Here is a 16181-nt window from a genome sequence, read left to right on the forward strand (position 1 = left end):
CTCTAACTACATGGGTTGAGGATTGGCTGAGTGGTAGACTTCAGAGGGTGGTGGTAAACGGTACCCCATCCAAAACGTCAGGCGTGATCAGTGGAGTGCCGCAGGGGTCGGTCTTGGGCCCGATTCTATTCAACTTATTCATAAGAGATATGACCCAAGGACTTAGAGGAAGGGTATCACTGTTCGCCGACGACGCCAAACTTTGCAACATAGTAGGTAAAAACACCATGCCTGATAATATGACACAGGATCTACTGCTGCTGGAACGGTGGTCAGCAACATGGCAGCTAGGCTTCAATGCTAAAAAGTGTAAGGTAATGCACCTGGGAAAGAAAAACCCGCACAGAACTTACATACTAAATGGTGAGACCTTGGCCAGGACCACGTCGGAACGAGATCTAGGGGTGATCATTAGTGATAACATGAAGGTTGCAAATCAAGTGGAGAAAGCTACCTCCAAGGCAAGGCAAATGATGGGTTGTATTCGTAGAGGTTTTGTCAGCAGGAGACCTGAAGTTATGATGCCGCTGTGCAGGACCATGGTGAGGCCTCACTTGGAGTACTGCGTTCAATTCTGGAGACCTCACTACCGGAAGGATGTTCAGAGAATCGAGTCGGTTCAGCGAATGGCCACAAAGATGGTCTGGGGGCTCAAGGATCTCACGTATGAAGAAAGACTGAATAAACTGAGGCTGTACTCACGAAGAGAGAGGGGTGATATGATTGAAACGTTTAAGTACATCACGGGCCGTATCGAGTTGGAAGAAGATATCTTCTACCTCATGGGACCCTCGACCACCAGGGGGCATCCGCTAAAAATCAGGGGAGGGAAGTTCCATAGCGACTCCAGAAAATACTTCTTCACTGAAAGAGTGGTGGATCATTGGAACAAACTCCCACTGCAGGTGATTGAGGCCAACAGCGTGTCGGACTTTAAGAGAAGGTGGGATATTCACAGGGGATCCCTGGGGGAGTGAAATCAGAGGGCGGGTATTTGGAGTGGGCAGACTTGGTGGGCTATAGCCCTTTTCTGCCGTCTTTTTCTATGTTTCTATGTTTCTATGTTTCTATGATGAAGTTACAGGGACATACTTTTAAAACCAATAGGAGGAAATATTTTTTCACTAAGAGAATAGTTAAGCTCCGGAACGCGTTATCAGAGGATGTTATAAGAGTGGATAGCGTAGCTGGTTTTAAGAAAGGTTTGGACATGTTCCTGGAGGAAAGGTCCATAGTCTGTTGTTGAGACATGGGGGAAGCCACTGCTTGCCCTGGATTGGTGGCATGGAATGCTGCTACTCTTTGGGTTTTTGCCAGGTATCTGTGACTCGAATTGGCCTTCGTAAAGACGGGATACTGGGCTAGATGGACCATTAGTTTGACCCAGTAAGGCTATTCTTATGTTCTTAATTGAAAATGATACTAAAAGCCAATTTGTGTCATAATCCAAGAAAAGGGACCAAGTCTTAGAAATTGAGTTATTCAGCTGGCTCAGTTATCAAGAAGATGCTGATTCAAATGCAACAAATCACAACTTTCTATCATTTCATTTTCCAGAGTTATACCATTTTAATTTACAAAAGAGGACATGACTAAAAGTATCCGACGGATGCTCTGACATCGCCTGTTGATGCTCAGATTGACTTAACGATCCATAATTAATTAATGGCTGGTCCGGGGGTGGGGGGTGCCGGTAGCGTTAGAAACACAACTCAGGCGCATGCATTGAAGGCACGTCTGAGGCGTGTGAATGAGGGGAGCACATAGCCCCTCCCCTATGACGTGCACCTATTATGCACTTCTAAAAGGCACGCCTATGACTGATGCTCATGGGCATTCGCACATTCATACCTCTTTCCGTTGGCTACTCTGCGCATGTGCCAGTCACTTTCTCCAACCACCGCTCGGATGGGATTTCCGCTGGCCTCTGCGAACCTCATTTGCAAGCGAGCATCGATTGTCGCTTTTCAATCGGACCATTTACTACCACTATTACGAATGTAAGGCTTGTACCAGTGATTTTAGAGCATCTTGGCCTGAGAGAAGAACAGCAGAGAAGTAAAACCCAGAGCAGCAACACCCCCAATTTCCAATATAAGAATATCATAACAGAGGTTGTACACATTTTGCGACATTTGATTAATCGGTTCATAGACAACTCGGTGAAAGACAAAGGCGCGCGCTGACAACTGAGGGCAAGACGGAGGCGCGTGCCGAAGAAAATTACAGTTTTTAGGGGCTACGACGGGGGGTTTTGTTGGGGAGCCCCCCCAGTTTACTTAAAAGAGATCACGCCGGCATTGTGGGGGGTTTGGGGGGTTGTAACCCTCCACATTTTACTGTAAACTTAACTTTTTCCCTAAAAACAGGGAAAAAGTGAAGTTTTCAGTAAAATGTGGGGGGTTACAACCCCCCACACCTCCCACAACGCGGCACGATCTCTATTAAGTAAAGTGGGGGGTTTCCCCCCCACACACCCCTGTCGGAGCCGTAAAAACAGTACTTTTCTGTGGCGCGCGCCTCCGCGCTGCGCTCAATTGTCTGCGCGCGCCTTTGTCCTGGCGCGCTTTTGACCTGACACCGATTAATCGCCCTGCAATTTGAGAAAAAGTGCTACATAGAATATTGCTTGCTTTTGCTTCTGTGCATGATTTTAAAGTTTCTATTTTATATTTGGCATTCCTAGAAGAAAACTATTTCTTGCAATGAGACCGGAGGCACTGAGTATTGGTGCCTTATTCCTTTTGGCATCCCATGCAGTACTTGGGAGTGAAATATATCTTCTATGCACCAGAACAGTGGTAGGCAATTCCAGTCCTCGAGAGCCGGAGCCAGCTCAGGTTTTCAGGATATCCACAATAAATGTGCATGAGATAGATTTGCATCTCAAAGAGGCAGTGCATGCAAATCTATCTCATACATATTCATTGTGGATATCCTGAAAACCTGACCTGGCTCCGGCTCTTGAGGACCGGAATTGCCTACCCCTGCACCAGAACAACTGAGAACATTCTTGGATGTGAAGAAGTTGGTGCCGTGAATGTTTGGGAGAGATTAAGAACCGCTCTTATGGATATTGGGACCTTCCATTAAGCTTTTTTCCTATTCTTTTGGGGTCTTAAATGTGATTCTCTTCTCTTTACCAAGATCTGTCCCCCTTATTAATGGGGTCTAAGGAAGATAGTAATTTTTATGTTAATTAAAGATTTTCTCTATTACTATGATTTTCTTTCTGCATTTCTTGTGCAAGAGTTTATCTTGTTGAATTTGTTAAATTTCAATAAAATAAAAATTAAAACATATTTGGCATGCCTTTCTCTATTTTACATTTTTTTTTAATGGTTTGTAAGCCACCTTGACCAGTTCACCAGATTCGGGAGTATATCAAAACTGGGATAGACAATGAACAACTTATCTATGTGCCTCTGCCACTGACTGCATAAGTGCTCTTGAATACTGACCTGCATATTCTTCTCACCTCCTTATATGGTTCTTTTGTTCAGTATAAGGCGATGTCTTGTGCATTTCCTGTTTCTTGGTATCTGCTAGGTGTTCAAGGAAGCTGTCATGTTTTCTAGATATCTGCCTCCAAGTGCAACCAATTGTGCTATATTTAAGAGAGACTTTTGTTTGTGGCTTGAAATATTAACATTTTGCTCTGGAGTGGACTAAGATAAAAATTAAGAGCACAGAGTTTTGTTTTCCCTGAGCCTGTGAGGGAACAGGCTCAGGCATATGATCAAATAAAGGTGTTTCATTATACCTTCCAAGAGTGTCTGGAATGTGTATATATGTATGAATATACTAGGTGGCTCATAATAATAATTTTTAAAAAGGACCAAAAAGTGGCCTAGGTTGGCACTTGGACGATTAAAAAGACAGATCGTCCAAGTACTGATAAAACTGGTTTTAGACATATCTAAAACCAGCTTTGGCCTCTACCCTGCCTCTGTATGCCTAAAGCAAAAAGGGGCGTTTTTGGAGGCGTGGATAGGGCTGGAGGTGGGCCGACCTAGACTTGCGGCCTCTTTTACAAAGGCCCCGAGGCCTATAGAGATTTAAAGGGCTTCGGGGCTGTTGCCGTGCGGCAGCCGTTAGCGCGGCTTTGTAAAAGAGGCCTGTCATACCTTTTTGGTTATAGCTGCCAGACGACTAAGTTAAAACAGGTATAAGCTCTGAATTGGGCCGCTGAGCTGATCGTGGCTGCCGCAATCAGCTCAGCAGCCCAGGCAACCCGTCCCCCCGCACTGGTTACAATCACAGCAGGAAAGATGCCCAATCTCTCCTGCTGGACAACCTCCCCGCAACGATCATCGGCAGGAGGGAGTCTTAGCCCTCCTGCCGGAAAAGATCCCCTGCCTCAACGATCATCAGCAGGAGAGAGCCCAAGCCCTCCTGCCGGACAACTCCCCGAACCCCTTTCCCCCCCCCCGACTGCGTACCCACCCCCTGGACCCCTCCTCCATACCCCCCTAGCTCCCCTGATCCCCCCTCTAACCTTAAGAGATGGTCGGACGGGTCCTCCCTCCATCCGTCCGGCAGGCCCAACTTCCTCTGAATGGCGGGCCTGCCCCTTCCCTATGCATTGTGGGAGGGCCTAGGGCCTGATTGGCCCTGTTGACTAATGCCCCGCCCATAGGAGGGGCCTTAGGCACATGGGCCAACCGAATCACGATTATTAGAAAACCCGGCTAGGAATCCTATATGTGCTGATAATGTGATGGGAGATGACTGCTCGGTCAGTTCACAATGTACTAACCTGTACAATTTTAAAAATTCTTGGCAGTGTACAATAAGAATGTACATAATAAAGTCTTAAAAACCACATAAAAAATCATACAATAAACATAAATCAAAAGTATGAACTCTTCCATTAGTCCACTCTTTAATTACAAGGGGCCACTGAAAAGTTCTCAGCCCAACCAAGAGGAGAATGATGTGGAGCCATGAAACTTACAAGTTATTCCACACTTTTCATTTCATTTCATTTCACTGAGAAAAAAAGTGTCAAAAGTGTGGAATAACTTGTAGGTTTCATGGCTCCACATCATTCTCCTCTTGGTTGGGCTGAGAACTTTTCAGCTTCCCCTCGTAATCCTCACTTCAGATAAAGATGAAGAGGATAAACAAGTGATGAATTAGACAGCACTACTTCTAATGCAAATGACGACAATGACGATGATAAAGCATTCTTTGTTATAAGAAAGTCAAGTGTTTCAGACAGAGATCCCCTTGATCAATACTTGCAGACTAAAAATGTCAGTAATACTGCAGCCTTATCTTATTTGAAGGAACCTTTTATCAGACTGAACAATCCACTTCTTGCTAGTGGGGCTATTGAATGGCTTTTTAGCTGTGCTGATTTAATAATGACTCACAAATGCAGCCACATAAGTGACAGTCATTTCCAAAATTTAGATTTTAGCTGTAGTTAAAAAAAAGGAGGGGCATAAACATTAACAGTAATTGGCATTCACTGCACTCACAAAACTTTTACTCAAAAAGTATTATATTAGGCAATCTAATCTAATCTAATATTTATGAGTCATAGAGAATGACACAGGGACAAATTTTTCCCCATCCCTGCGGAAACTCATTTTCCCGTCCCGTCCCATCCCATCCCGGCGAGTTCTTTTCCTGTTTCGGCCCCATTGCTGCAAACTCCATCCTCTTCTGCACAAGCCTCAAACACTTTAAAATCATAAGTAGCAACATTCTAGAGCTCAGATTGTGATGTCATAATGCCTCATTCCACCAATGCCTAAGCTCCGTCCTCATCTGCACAAGCCTCAAACACTTTAAAATCATAAGTGTTCGAGGCTTGTGCGGTTACGGCAGAGCTTACAGGAATGGGGCAGGGACAGGAACTGCGACAAAACTTGTGGGGACGGGGTGGGGAAAATTGAGTTCCAGTAGGGACGGGGCCAAATTTGTCACCGTGTCATTCTCTAATGAGTCGCTCTATACCTGCCTAGGTTCAAAGTGACCTACAAATCAATAGGAATACAAAAAGACTGATGAACTTAATGTAAGTGGACAGTAATTAAGAGGTGAGAGAATTATAAGGAGGAGAGGAAGAAAGGCAATAAGGTCCGGATTCTGTAACCGGTGCCCAAGTTGGTGTCCGCCTCATAAGCGGCCGCTGATCACCTGTCAATCATTCGAGTGTGCCGGTTACAGAATTACACCTATGCAGTCAAGATAGGCAGCTGAAATGTAGGCTCAGAAAACCCTGGCCTACATTTCAGTCACTTATCTTTGTTGCTAGACCACGGTAGCCGATTGTGGCAGGGAAATTCCCTCCTCCCCCATCAGCTGAGTGTCAAGGACCTCCCAAAGCCGCGATTCTGTAATTGGCACCCAAGTTGGATTGCCTGTCAATCATTCGAGGGCACCGGTTACAGAATCGTGGCTTTGGGGAGTCTTTGCCACTTAGCTGACAGGAGAGTGGGGAATTCCCCTACTGCGATCAGCTAAGCGGCCAGGGCAAAGAACCCCCAAACCCTACTGCAAGTAGGCCGGCAGGAGGAATGCCCATGCCCTCCCGCCGCCACTCTTGAACCCCCCCCCCCCCCACTGTCCATGGCAGGAAGGATGCCCACTCCCTCCTGCCGGTACCCCCTGCAACATCCTTGGCAGGGAGATGCCCACTCCCTCCTGCCGGCAGCCCCCCTCCCAAACACATGCCCACCCGAAACCCACCCCCATACCTTTTTCTGGAAGGCTGACTGGAGGCATGCCCAATCCCGCTGGTCGACAGGCCCACCTCTTTTTCCATTATGGCACCACAAACTTGGAATTCCCTTCCAATACATATCAGGGAAGAAAAATCACTTAATAAGTTTAAAGACCTTTTAAAAAGCTGGCTCATCAAGGACGCTTTCAATTGAGCTGCTTGAACTTTATAGAACACAAATATTCCTCAGTGAACTAACATCCTCTAAAAGAAAATTAAGTGGGTAACAATTTCCTATTCTACTGTTCTAACCCTATAGGTTCTCTTTTCTCTTAAAACATTGTAGTTCAACCTGTTCTCCTCCTGTTTCGTGTTTTGTTATAGTCTTAAAGTATTTGTGTCTTTTACTAAAACCCTGTTTTTATATATTTGAAAATTGCATTGGATCACGATATTGTGATCAAATCAAATTTTAAAATTAACTTGAAACTCTTCAGAATGGCGGGCCTTCCCCTTCCTGGAGCATCCTGGGAATGCACAAGAGGGGCTTTAGGCACCTGGGCCAACCAGATTCTTAGACCTCCTTCCCAGTGCATTCTGGGAAGCACTGGGAATAGCTTATGACTCCAATTGGCCAGATTCCTAAGTCCACAGTGTAACCGGTGCCCTAGAATGATTGACGGGCAATTCGACTTGGGTGCCGGTTACAGAATTGCGGCTTTGGGGAGTCATAAGAACATAAGCATTGCCTCTGCCGGGTCAGACCAGGGGTCCATCGTGCCCGGCAGTCCGCTCCCGCGGCGGCCCTCCAGGTCCATGACCTGAAAGTGTTCCCTACCTAACCTAAAATGTCCATACCCTATTCGCTCAATGTCCTGTAAGGTAAACCTCTATCTGTACCCTATTATCCCCTTCGCTTCCAGGAAGTCATCCATTCCCTTTTTGAACCCCAGAATTGTACTCTGTCTTATCACCTCTCCGGGAAGCGCGTTCCAGGTGTCTACCACCCGCTGAGTGAAGAAGAACTTCCTTGCATTCGTTATGAATCTGTCTCCTCTCAGTTTTTCTGAATGACCTCTTGTTTTAGTTGTTTCAAGTTTCAAGTTTATTAGGATTTTATATACCGCCTATCAAGGTTATCTAAGCGGTTTTTTACAATCAGGTACTCAAGCATTTTCCCTCTCTGTCCCGGTGGGCTCACAATCTATCTAACGTACCTGCTAGTCTAAAGAATCTGCCCCTCTCCACCTTCTCTATGCCCTTCATGATTTTATAAGACTGTATCATGTCCCCTCTCAGTCTCCGCTTTTCCAGGGTAAAGAGCCCCAGCCTGTCTAACCGTTCGGCATATGAAAGGTTCTCCATACCCTTTATCATCCTCATTGCTCTCCTCTGAACCCTCTCGAGTATTGCCATGTCCTTCTTGACGTATGGCGACCAGTATTGGACGCAGTATTCCATATGTGGGCGCACCATTGCTCGATACAGTGGCAGGATAACTTCCTTCATTCAGCTGATAGGGGAGAGGGGGAATTCCCATGCCACCTTTGGCTGCTGCAATCAGGCACCTCTCCACTCCCCCCCTCCCCACACCACGCTCGTGCCCTCCTTTCCATGCCCCCTGTACCTCTTTAAAGTCTTAGCCAATGCGAGCAACTATTCTAGCCTGGTTCTCACGCTAGCATGGCTCCCTCTGAAATCACTTCTGGGTCGCAGGGCCAGGAAGTGACATCAGAGAGAAAGACAATGCCAGCGTGAGCAGAGGTTGGAGAAGCTGCTTGCGCTGGAAAAGATTTAAAGCGTTATGGGGTTGGGAAGGGAGAGCGTGAATGTGGCATGGGGGCAAGAAAAGAGCAGGGTGGGGGCAGAGAGGAGGGCGCAGGGGTGCCACTGTGCCGGGTGCCTCCTACCCTCTCTATGCCACTGATCCTCTCCTACTTTCCAGAAGGAGTGGCTCCCTGCTGCTCTCCTGTTCTTCAGAACTGCTAACTTCTTTTTCTTTCACCATAGAAGCAGGGCGTGCTGGGGCAGTTAGCCAGATCATGTTGTCAAGGAGCTGCAAAAGCCTTAGCAGCCGCAGTCACCTCTTTGCTCCTTCTAGTACTATGGCTGGGCTAACTAAAGACCTTGGTTCTCTTAGAGTGGTGCAACGGCTGGGGAACCAGAAACCAAAGGCAAGGATTTCAACTGGGATTTTATACCAGTCCCAGTTTATCTCCAAAAAGGGTCTCCTCCTACCATTACCTCACCGGAATTGGAGAGCTTTCACTTGTTCTGGAAATTAAAGGGGGTACAAACAGGTCATGGTACAATAATTCAGAAGAGCCACTAGAGGTCTCTGCCATTTACCTAAATCAAAATCTTAAGGGCTGTCTAAACATAGAGGATCTATTTTGATGAATAGATCTTTCATATACATTTAAGTTGTGGTGTGAATCACCTGTGCTTTCCTATGTTAACCAATTTGACTTCTTTTCCATAAATTCTGTTGGTATGTGAAAAATTACAAATAAAAAAAATATCCTAACCTAGGCTAAGGTAAGATGCTTTCACTGCAATAGTCCCACCTACTCACAGTGGATCCTTACCAGGAGATTGCAAGGAAAGTAACTATCCACAATCAGCAATCAGCCATAGAAATGAGAACTTATGGTGTTCTTCAACTGTTGCAGGTTTGAGAAAGGAAGAATTTACACCTACATTGGGGAGGTGGTGGTCTCTGTGAACCCCTACAGGCAGATGGAGCTGTACGGGAAGGACATGATTGAGCACTACCGGGGCAGAGAGCTATATGAAAGGCCTCCACATCTCTACGCCATTGCAGACGCTGCCTACAAGGCTATGAAACGCAGAGCCAAGGACACCTGCATTGTAATATCAGGTGATACTACACAGCTTCAGCCTTCCGACTTTCCAGTGTTTTTTCTCCCACACTTTCTGCTCTTTCTTAGAGACTAAAATTGGCAAATATTTGTAAATGAATGTTTTGTCCAGCCTAGTATAATCCTGATTAGTATATGCTGCAGTCTGAGCGTATATGAAATTAATACATCACTTATTCAAACATCTCGTGCTTCAAAAAGACGCCTCAGCCCCACCACTCCTCCGCTGTAATGATTTATACTGCGGGAAGCATATTGTGGTGCCTCATCATTGGCTGTCTATTTGTAGTATTTTTTGTCCTTTTTTTCTAATATTCTTTAAGTGTTTTGTAGAATAAATACTTTAAATAAATCACTTCATCTCTTCAATATTATGGTGTGAATTTTAAAAGTAATAAATACTTATCTCAGCCAAAACCTGGGAGTCTTTTCTCACAGTAAGATTGGAGTCGGATGACAGCGGCAGCCTTGGGAGACCCTTGATAAAACACTTGTTAGTGTGAAACATGTCGGGTCTGACACCCAGGTTTTGGCTGAGATAAGTATTTATTACTTTTAAAATTCACACCATAATATTGAAGAGATGAAGTGATTTATTTAAAGTATTTATTCTACAAAACACTTAAAGAATATTAGAAAAAAAGAAAAAAAGGACAAAAAATACTACAAATAGACAGCCAATAATGAAGCACCACAATATGCTTCCCGCAGTATAAATCATTACAGCGGAGGAGTGGTGGGGCTGAGGCGTCTTTTTGAAGCACGAGATGTTTGAATAAGTGATGTATTAATTTCATATACGTTCAGACTGCAGCATATACTAATCTTTCTTAGAGACTGGCATTTTAAACTCCTGAAAAAAAAAAAAAAAGATTTATTCCTAGATGCTAGACAAACACAACCAAAACACTTTAAAAAGACCAGGGCAAGGATGTACCACCACTGTTCCCTCTAAACTGAGCGGGTGACCTTCAACTACATTGCTACCAACAGAGGGCGATGCTTCGATATTGGGTTCTCAATTACTAAGGACAGCCGAGTTCTCTGGAGTCCTTCAGAACTTGCCTGACTCCAGCTATTGAAGATGATAAGTGAAATAGCACCCTCTACTGGCAGGACTAAAGATGGAGGACCTCTACTGGCAGGACTAAAGATGGAGGACTCCCACTCAGTTTAGTGTATGCCACCACCGTGTAACTGAGAAATCTTCAAATAAACATACTGTATTTAAGAATGACTGTAGAGCAAGTGCACTCAAAAATGATTAATTATTGCATGAAAGGAGATGCACTTGGAATCTTAATTCACCCACTGCACAAATTTGCTAGCATTGCAATTGGGATTTTTTTTTTGAGTGATACTGTAGCCTTCATTTATCCAGATCCCTCTTAAGTTCATTAGTCTAAGTGTAAAGTTGAATATGCACGTATCTAGAAATAGGGGGATAGAGTCGGTAAATAACATCTAAAGTTAGACACAGGGATACAGGTCACTAAGTGCAAATTCTATAAAAGGAATTCCACACGGAGCTGCAATTGTAGAATACTGGCTTAAGTCTACCCTTTTGCAAATTAACTTTAGGCACAAGTTTTTGCCATGCCAACGTTCTGGCCACACCCCCTGATATGCTCACGCTCCTCCTCTGGACACACCTCCATTAGAGTTGTACACTATAAAAATTAGGTGTGTAGCTTATAGAACAATTGTGCACAGAACAGCTAAAATACAGTCCTCTCAGAGAATTTAATTGATGAAATATACATAGTAACATAGTAACATAGTAGATGACGGCAGATAAAGACCCGAATGGTCCATCCAGTCTGCCCAACCTGATTCAATTTAAATTTTTTTTTTTTTTTCTTCTTAGCTATTTCTGGGCGAGAATCCAAAGCTTTACCCGGTACTATGCTTGGGTTCCAACTGCCGAAATCTCTGTTAAGACTTACTCCAGCCCATCTACACCCTCCCAGCCATTGAAGCCCTCCCCTGCCCATCCTCCTCGAAACGGCCATACATAGACGCAGACCGTACAAGTCTGCCCAGTAACTGGCCTAGTTCAATCTTTAATATTATTTTCTGATTCTAAATCTTTCTGTGTTCATCCCACACTTCTTTGAACTCAGTCACAGTTTTACTCTCCACCACCTCTCTCGGGAGCGCATTCCAGGCATCCACCACCCTCTCCGTAAAGTAGAATTTCCTAACATTGCCCCCTGAATCTACCACCCCTCAACCTCAAATTATGTCCTCTGGTTTTACCATTTTCCTTTCTCTGGAAAAGATTTTGTTCTACGTTAATACCCTTTAAGTATTTGAACGTCTGAATCATATCTCCCCTGTCTCTCCTTTCCTCTAGGGTATACATATACATACATAATGATGAAGACATAGTTGGACTTATCTCCAAAACAGTGGTGAACATGATAAAATAAGTCGCATTAAAATAAGGGCTCCACCCCTGACCTGCCCATGCCCCTCCTCTGGCCACGCCCCCTGTAGAGTGTCAACTTATAGAACAATTGTGCACAGGACAGCTAATTTCTGTCAATTAGTACTTGTTAAGGCCACAAATAAGCCAATTAGTTTACGCATATGAGCGATGCCATTCTATAACGGTATGCCTAACTTTGGGTGCCATTTATAGAACTTGGGGTTAGTGCAGACGTTTGTGCCCACAAGTTATAGAATAAGGGTAGTTATGTGCATAATTAAATTCAATAATGAAGTGATAATTGAGGTTAACAATCAATAATAGGGCTATAATTGCTAGTATGGATGGTATTCTACAAACTGCATGCACAAAATCCATAGCGTGCTAGTGCAAAGCGGGTGTTGACCTGGGAGGGGCATAGGTGGGTCTGGACATGCCTAGTATGCACAGGGATTATAGATTATGTGCTGAACTGCTTACCTTTTATTTATTTATTCAATTTTCTATACCGTTCTCCCAGGGGAGCTCAGAATGGTTTACATTAATTTATTCAGGTACTCGATCATTTTTCCCTGTCTGTCCCGGTGGGCTCACAATCTATCTAATGTACCTGGGGCAATGGAGGGATTAAGTGACTTGCCCAGGGCCACAAGGAGGAGCGTGGGTTTGAACCCACAACCTCAGGGTGCTGAGGCTGTAGCTCCCAGTTATTTGGCTAGTGTACGGGCTTGCGTCTAAAGGTAGGCATGGAACGTTGGCCTTATGCTATTATTCTATACCAGTGTATCGCAAACAGAGATTCCTGGAGTGCCGCGAGACACTGGGGAGGAGGAGAGGTGTCAGCAGACTGCCTACAGGACACGCCTCTCGTGGCGAGAGGCACATCCTGTAGGCAGAGAGCCAGTGCCAGCACCTCTCCTCTCTGCGTCTCTTCATGCACCTCCCACTGGCGGCTCAGGGCCCCTTTTGGGGGGGGGGGGGGGCTTTGCGCATGCGCGAACGCCGATGTCTGTGCATTTCCGGATGCCCTTGAGCTGCGAGCCCCAGTTTAGTTTGCCGCGGCTTTGGAAAGTTTGCAAGACACTGTTCTATACCATCAGGTGCGTGCAACGATTGTCCTTATGAGAACATAAGAACATAAGCAATGCCTCTGCTGGGTCAGACCAGAGGTCCATCGTGCCCAGCAGTCCGCTCACGCAGCGGCCCATCAGGTCCAGGACCTGTATAGTAATCCTTTATCTATACCCTTCTATCCCCTTTTCTTTCAGGAAATCATCCAATTCCTTCTTGAACCCCAAAACCGTACTCTGTCCTATCATTCTCTCTATGTGCTTAGGACTGGATTCTGTAAATGGTATCCAAATTTGGGCACCAAAAAAAACAACAACAACCCGAGCACTAAGGCCCAGATTCTATAAATGATGCCTAAAGGTAGGCGCCTAGGTTGGCACGCCTAGCTGATCTAGGTGCCTAACCTAATTATTTAAAAAGCTTAATTGGTGCAGATAATTGGCAATTAACAACTTGTAATTGACATCAGTTGCACTTATTTGGAGAGTAGGCACCTAACTTAGTAAGCGCCTACCATTTTCGGCTAAGTGCCTAGTCCAAGGTGCCTACCAGAAAGTAGGCGTGATTAGGGAATGGATCATAGGTGTGTTTTACATGTAGGCGCCTCTTTTGGACTTAGGCCAAGAAAACCCTGGCATAAATATGATGTGCCTAAAGTTAGGGCGCCTATCAACACTTAAGGACACTTTAGGCGCCACTTGGCGCAATTCTATAAAGCGCACCTGACTTTTATAGAATTGTGCCTAAGCTGCCACATTACTCGGTGCCAACATTTTAAACGTTAAAGAATATATATAGAATATATATTTATAGAATAGCTCTTAGCGCCAGCATCAGTGCCCAATTTCGGGCGTGAAGATTTACCTCAACTGAAACCCGATATAGATCCTTGTGCCTAATATAGGCACCGCTCTGCTTTATTGTACAACATGACATGCAGTTTCTAAAAGTGCCCCAGGTCTGCCCATCCCCCTCCCGTGGCCACCTCACCTTTTTGGATCTGTGTGAATAATTGACGCACATCTTTATAGAATCCCTACTAGGAAGATGAGTGTGTAAATTTTAATTGTTGCTAACTAGCTCTGATAATTGATTGTTGCCTCTCAATTATTGCCAATTAACTGCTCATTTGTAATTAAATTGCATGTACAATCTCTTATAGTAAAACCCTAAGCGGCGCATGCGCACTCCTACCTGCGTGTTCCGCATGTCTGTGGCAGGCAGGAGAGCGCATGCGCGCTTACAACGGGCCCACACTCGAGCGCTGTGGCGGACTGAGGAGATGCACCTGTTCAATTTATTAAGAGCGATATCGCTTCTCCTGCACATACCGCAGAAACCTCCCTCTAGTGTTGGCAGCCGCAGCACGCTAAACAGGCTGCTTCGTGGCTTTCTCCTGCCCGTTGAGTCCTCTGCCATCAGGAGAAAGCTGCGAAGCAGCCTGTTTAGCGTGCTGCGGCTGCCAACGCTGGAGGGAGGTTTGTTATTAAGGTCATCTCGCTGAGAGGGTCGCATGGGAAGGAGAGATAGCAGAGTCAGCGGGGGTTGGGCTGGAAGGGGAGAGAAGCGGCCTGGCTTCTTTGGGCAGCAGCAGCATTTACAATTCGCTGTTGTTGCCGGCTTCAGGCCTTCCTCTCTGGCGGGTCTTGCCTACTTCCTGTTTTCATGAAGACAGGACCCGCCAGAGAGGAAGACCTGAAGCCAGCAACAGCAATGAATTGTGAATTCTGCTGCTGCTGCCCAATGAAGTTCAAGGAGGAAAGGGAGCAGAGGGGGAGAGAATGGCTTGGAGGGAAGAAGAGATGGCAGGGCATGGAAGGAGGAAGGAATGCCAGACCAAAGGAAAAGGAAGGGGGAAAGGAAGGAGGAAATGCCATATGGAACAGAGAGAGAGAGAGAGGGCAGACACTGGATGGAAAGAGAAGAGAGGGCAGTGAGTGGAAGGGGCAAGACAGAGGGTGAACAGTAGATGGAAGGGGTAGAGAGAGGGAGACAGACACTGAATGGAAGTGTGGAGGGCAGGGGGAGCAGCCGTTGGAAGGAAGATGGGAGGAGAAAGAAAAAAGGCCACATGCAGGATTGAGGGAAGATGATAGAGTTAGAAATAAAGATAGACAGACAGGGAGCCAGGGAGAGACATAGACAGAAAGAATGACAGCGTCCAAGGAGAGAGAGACAAATAAAAAACAAACAAACCCCCAGACAGACAGACATCTACTCTAGCACCCGTTAATGTAATGGGCTAAAACACTAGTTATGGAATATATTGTTTGGTGTGCAATTTTGGACACACTATATACACTATATACATCTGGGGGTTAGTGCACATCAAATGCTGATGTGCTTCATCCTACCAAGAAAATAAGAATATAAGAATTGCAATACTGGGACAGACCGAAGGTCCATCAAAGCCCAGTGTCCTGTTTCCAACAGTGGCCAACCGAGGTCACAAGTACCTGGCAGAAACCCAAAGAGTAGCAATATTCCAGAGCTCATATTGTGATGTCATAATGGCTCATTCCACCAATGCCTAAGAGCCAGCCTCACCAGTTATGTCACAATGGCTTGACTGTCGTATACTTGGCTCACATAAGAATATAAGAATTGCCATACTGAGACAGAGTGAAGGTCCATCAAGCCCAGTATCAGAACTAATACCACCATGGCCAGCGATAAAAATGCCTAATGTGGCTTCGTAAAAGGGGGGTGGGGTGGGAGGTAAATTTTAAGCTTTTGTAGGTGAAGACAGTTTTGAAAGAGGTCTAGCCAGGTAGCCATACAGATATCCAGCCAGAGCCCCTAGGATACTTCTGGCACCTCATGCAGTAGCTGAAGGTATGGCCGTGTTGTTAACTGGCTTTTCCAGGAAGCATGACCAAGGGCTCCTTTTACGAAGGCGCGGTAGCGGTTTAACGCGTGTAATAGCGCACGCTAAACCGCCGGCCGCGCTAGTCGCTCCCGTGGCTTCGTAAAAGGAGCCCCAAGTTGGTTGAAGGAAACTGCACAGGATGAATTTTATTTTCAGTTCTAGATACACTGTTTTGCCTTATTACATTACATTACATTACAGATTTCTATTCCGCCATTACCTTTCGGTTCAAAGCGGATTACAAAAAGAGTT

At 45.4% G+C, this 16181-nt stretch overlaps 1 protein-coding gene across 1 annotated transcript in view; it reads left to right on the forward strand.

The window, feature by feature from the left end:
* The window catches only part of MYO1G (myosin IG), a 348860-nt gene that overhangs the window by 19927 nt on the left and 312752 nt on the right, over positions 1–16181 (forward strand). Inside the window, exon 2 of the mRNA XM_033931919.1 lies at positions 9349–9557. Within this exon, the coding sequence (XP_033787810.1) occupies positions 9349–9557 (209 nt within the window). The remainder of the gene's footprint in view (positions 1–9348; positions 9558–16181) is intronic.

This window comes from Geotrypetes seraphini, chromosome 2 (assembly GCF_902459505.1).
Source record: "Geotrypetes seraphini chromosome 2, aGeoSer1.1, whole genome shotgun sequence".
NCBI lineage: Eukaryota > Metazoa > Chordata > Amphibia > Gymnophiona > Dermophiidae > Geotrypetes > Geotrypetes seraphini.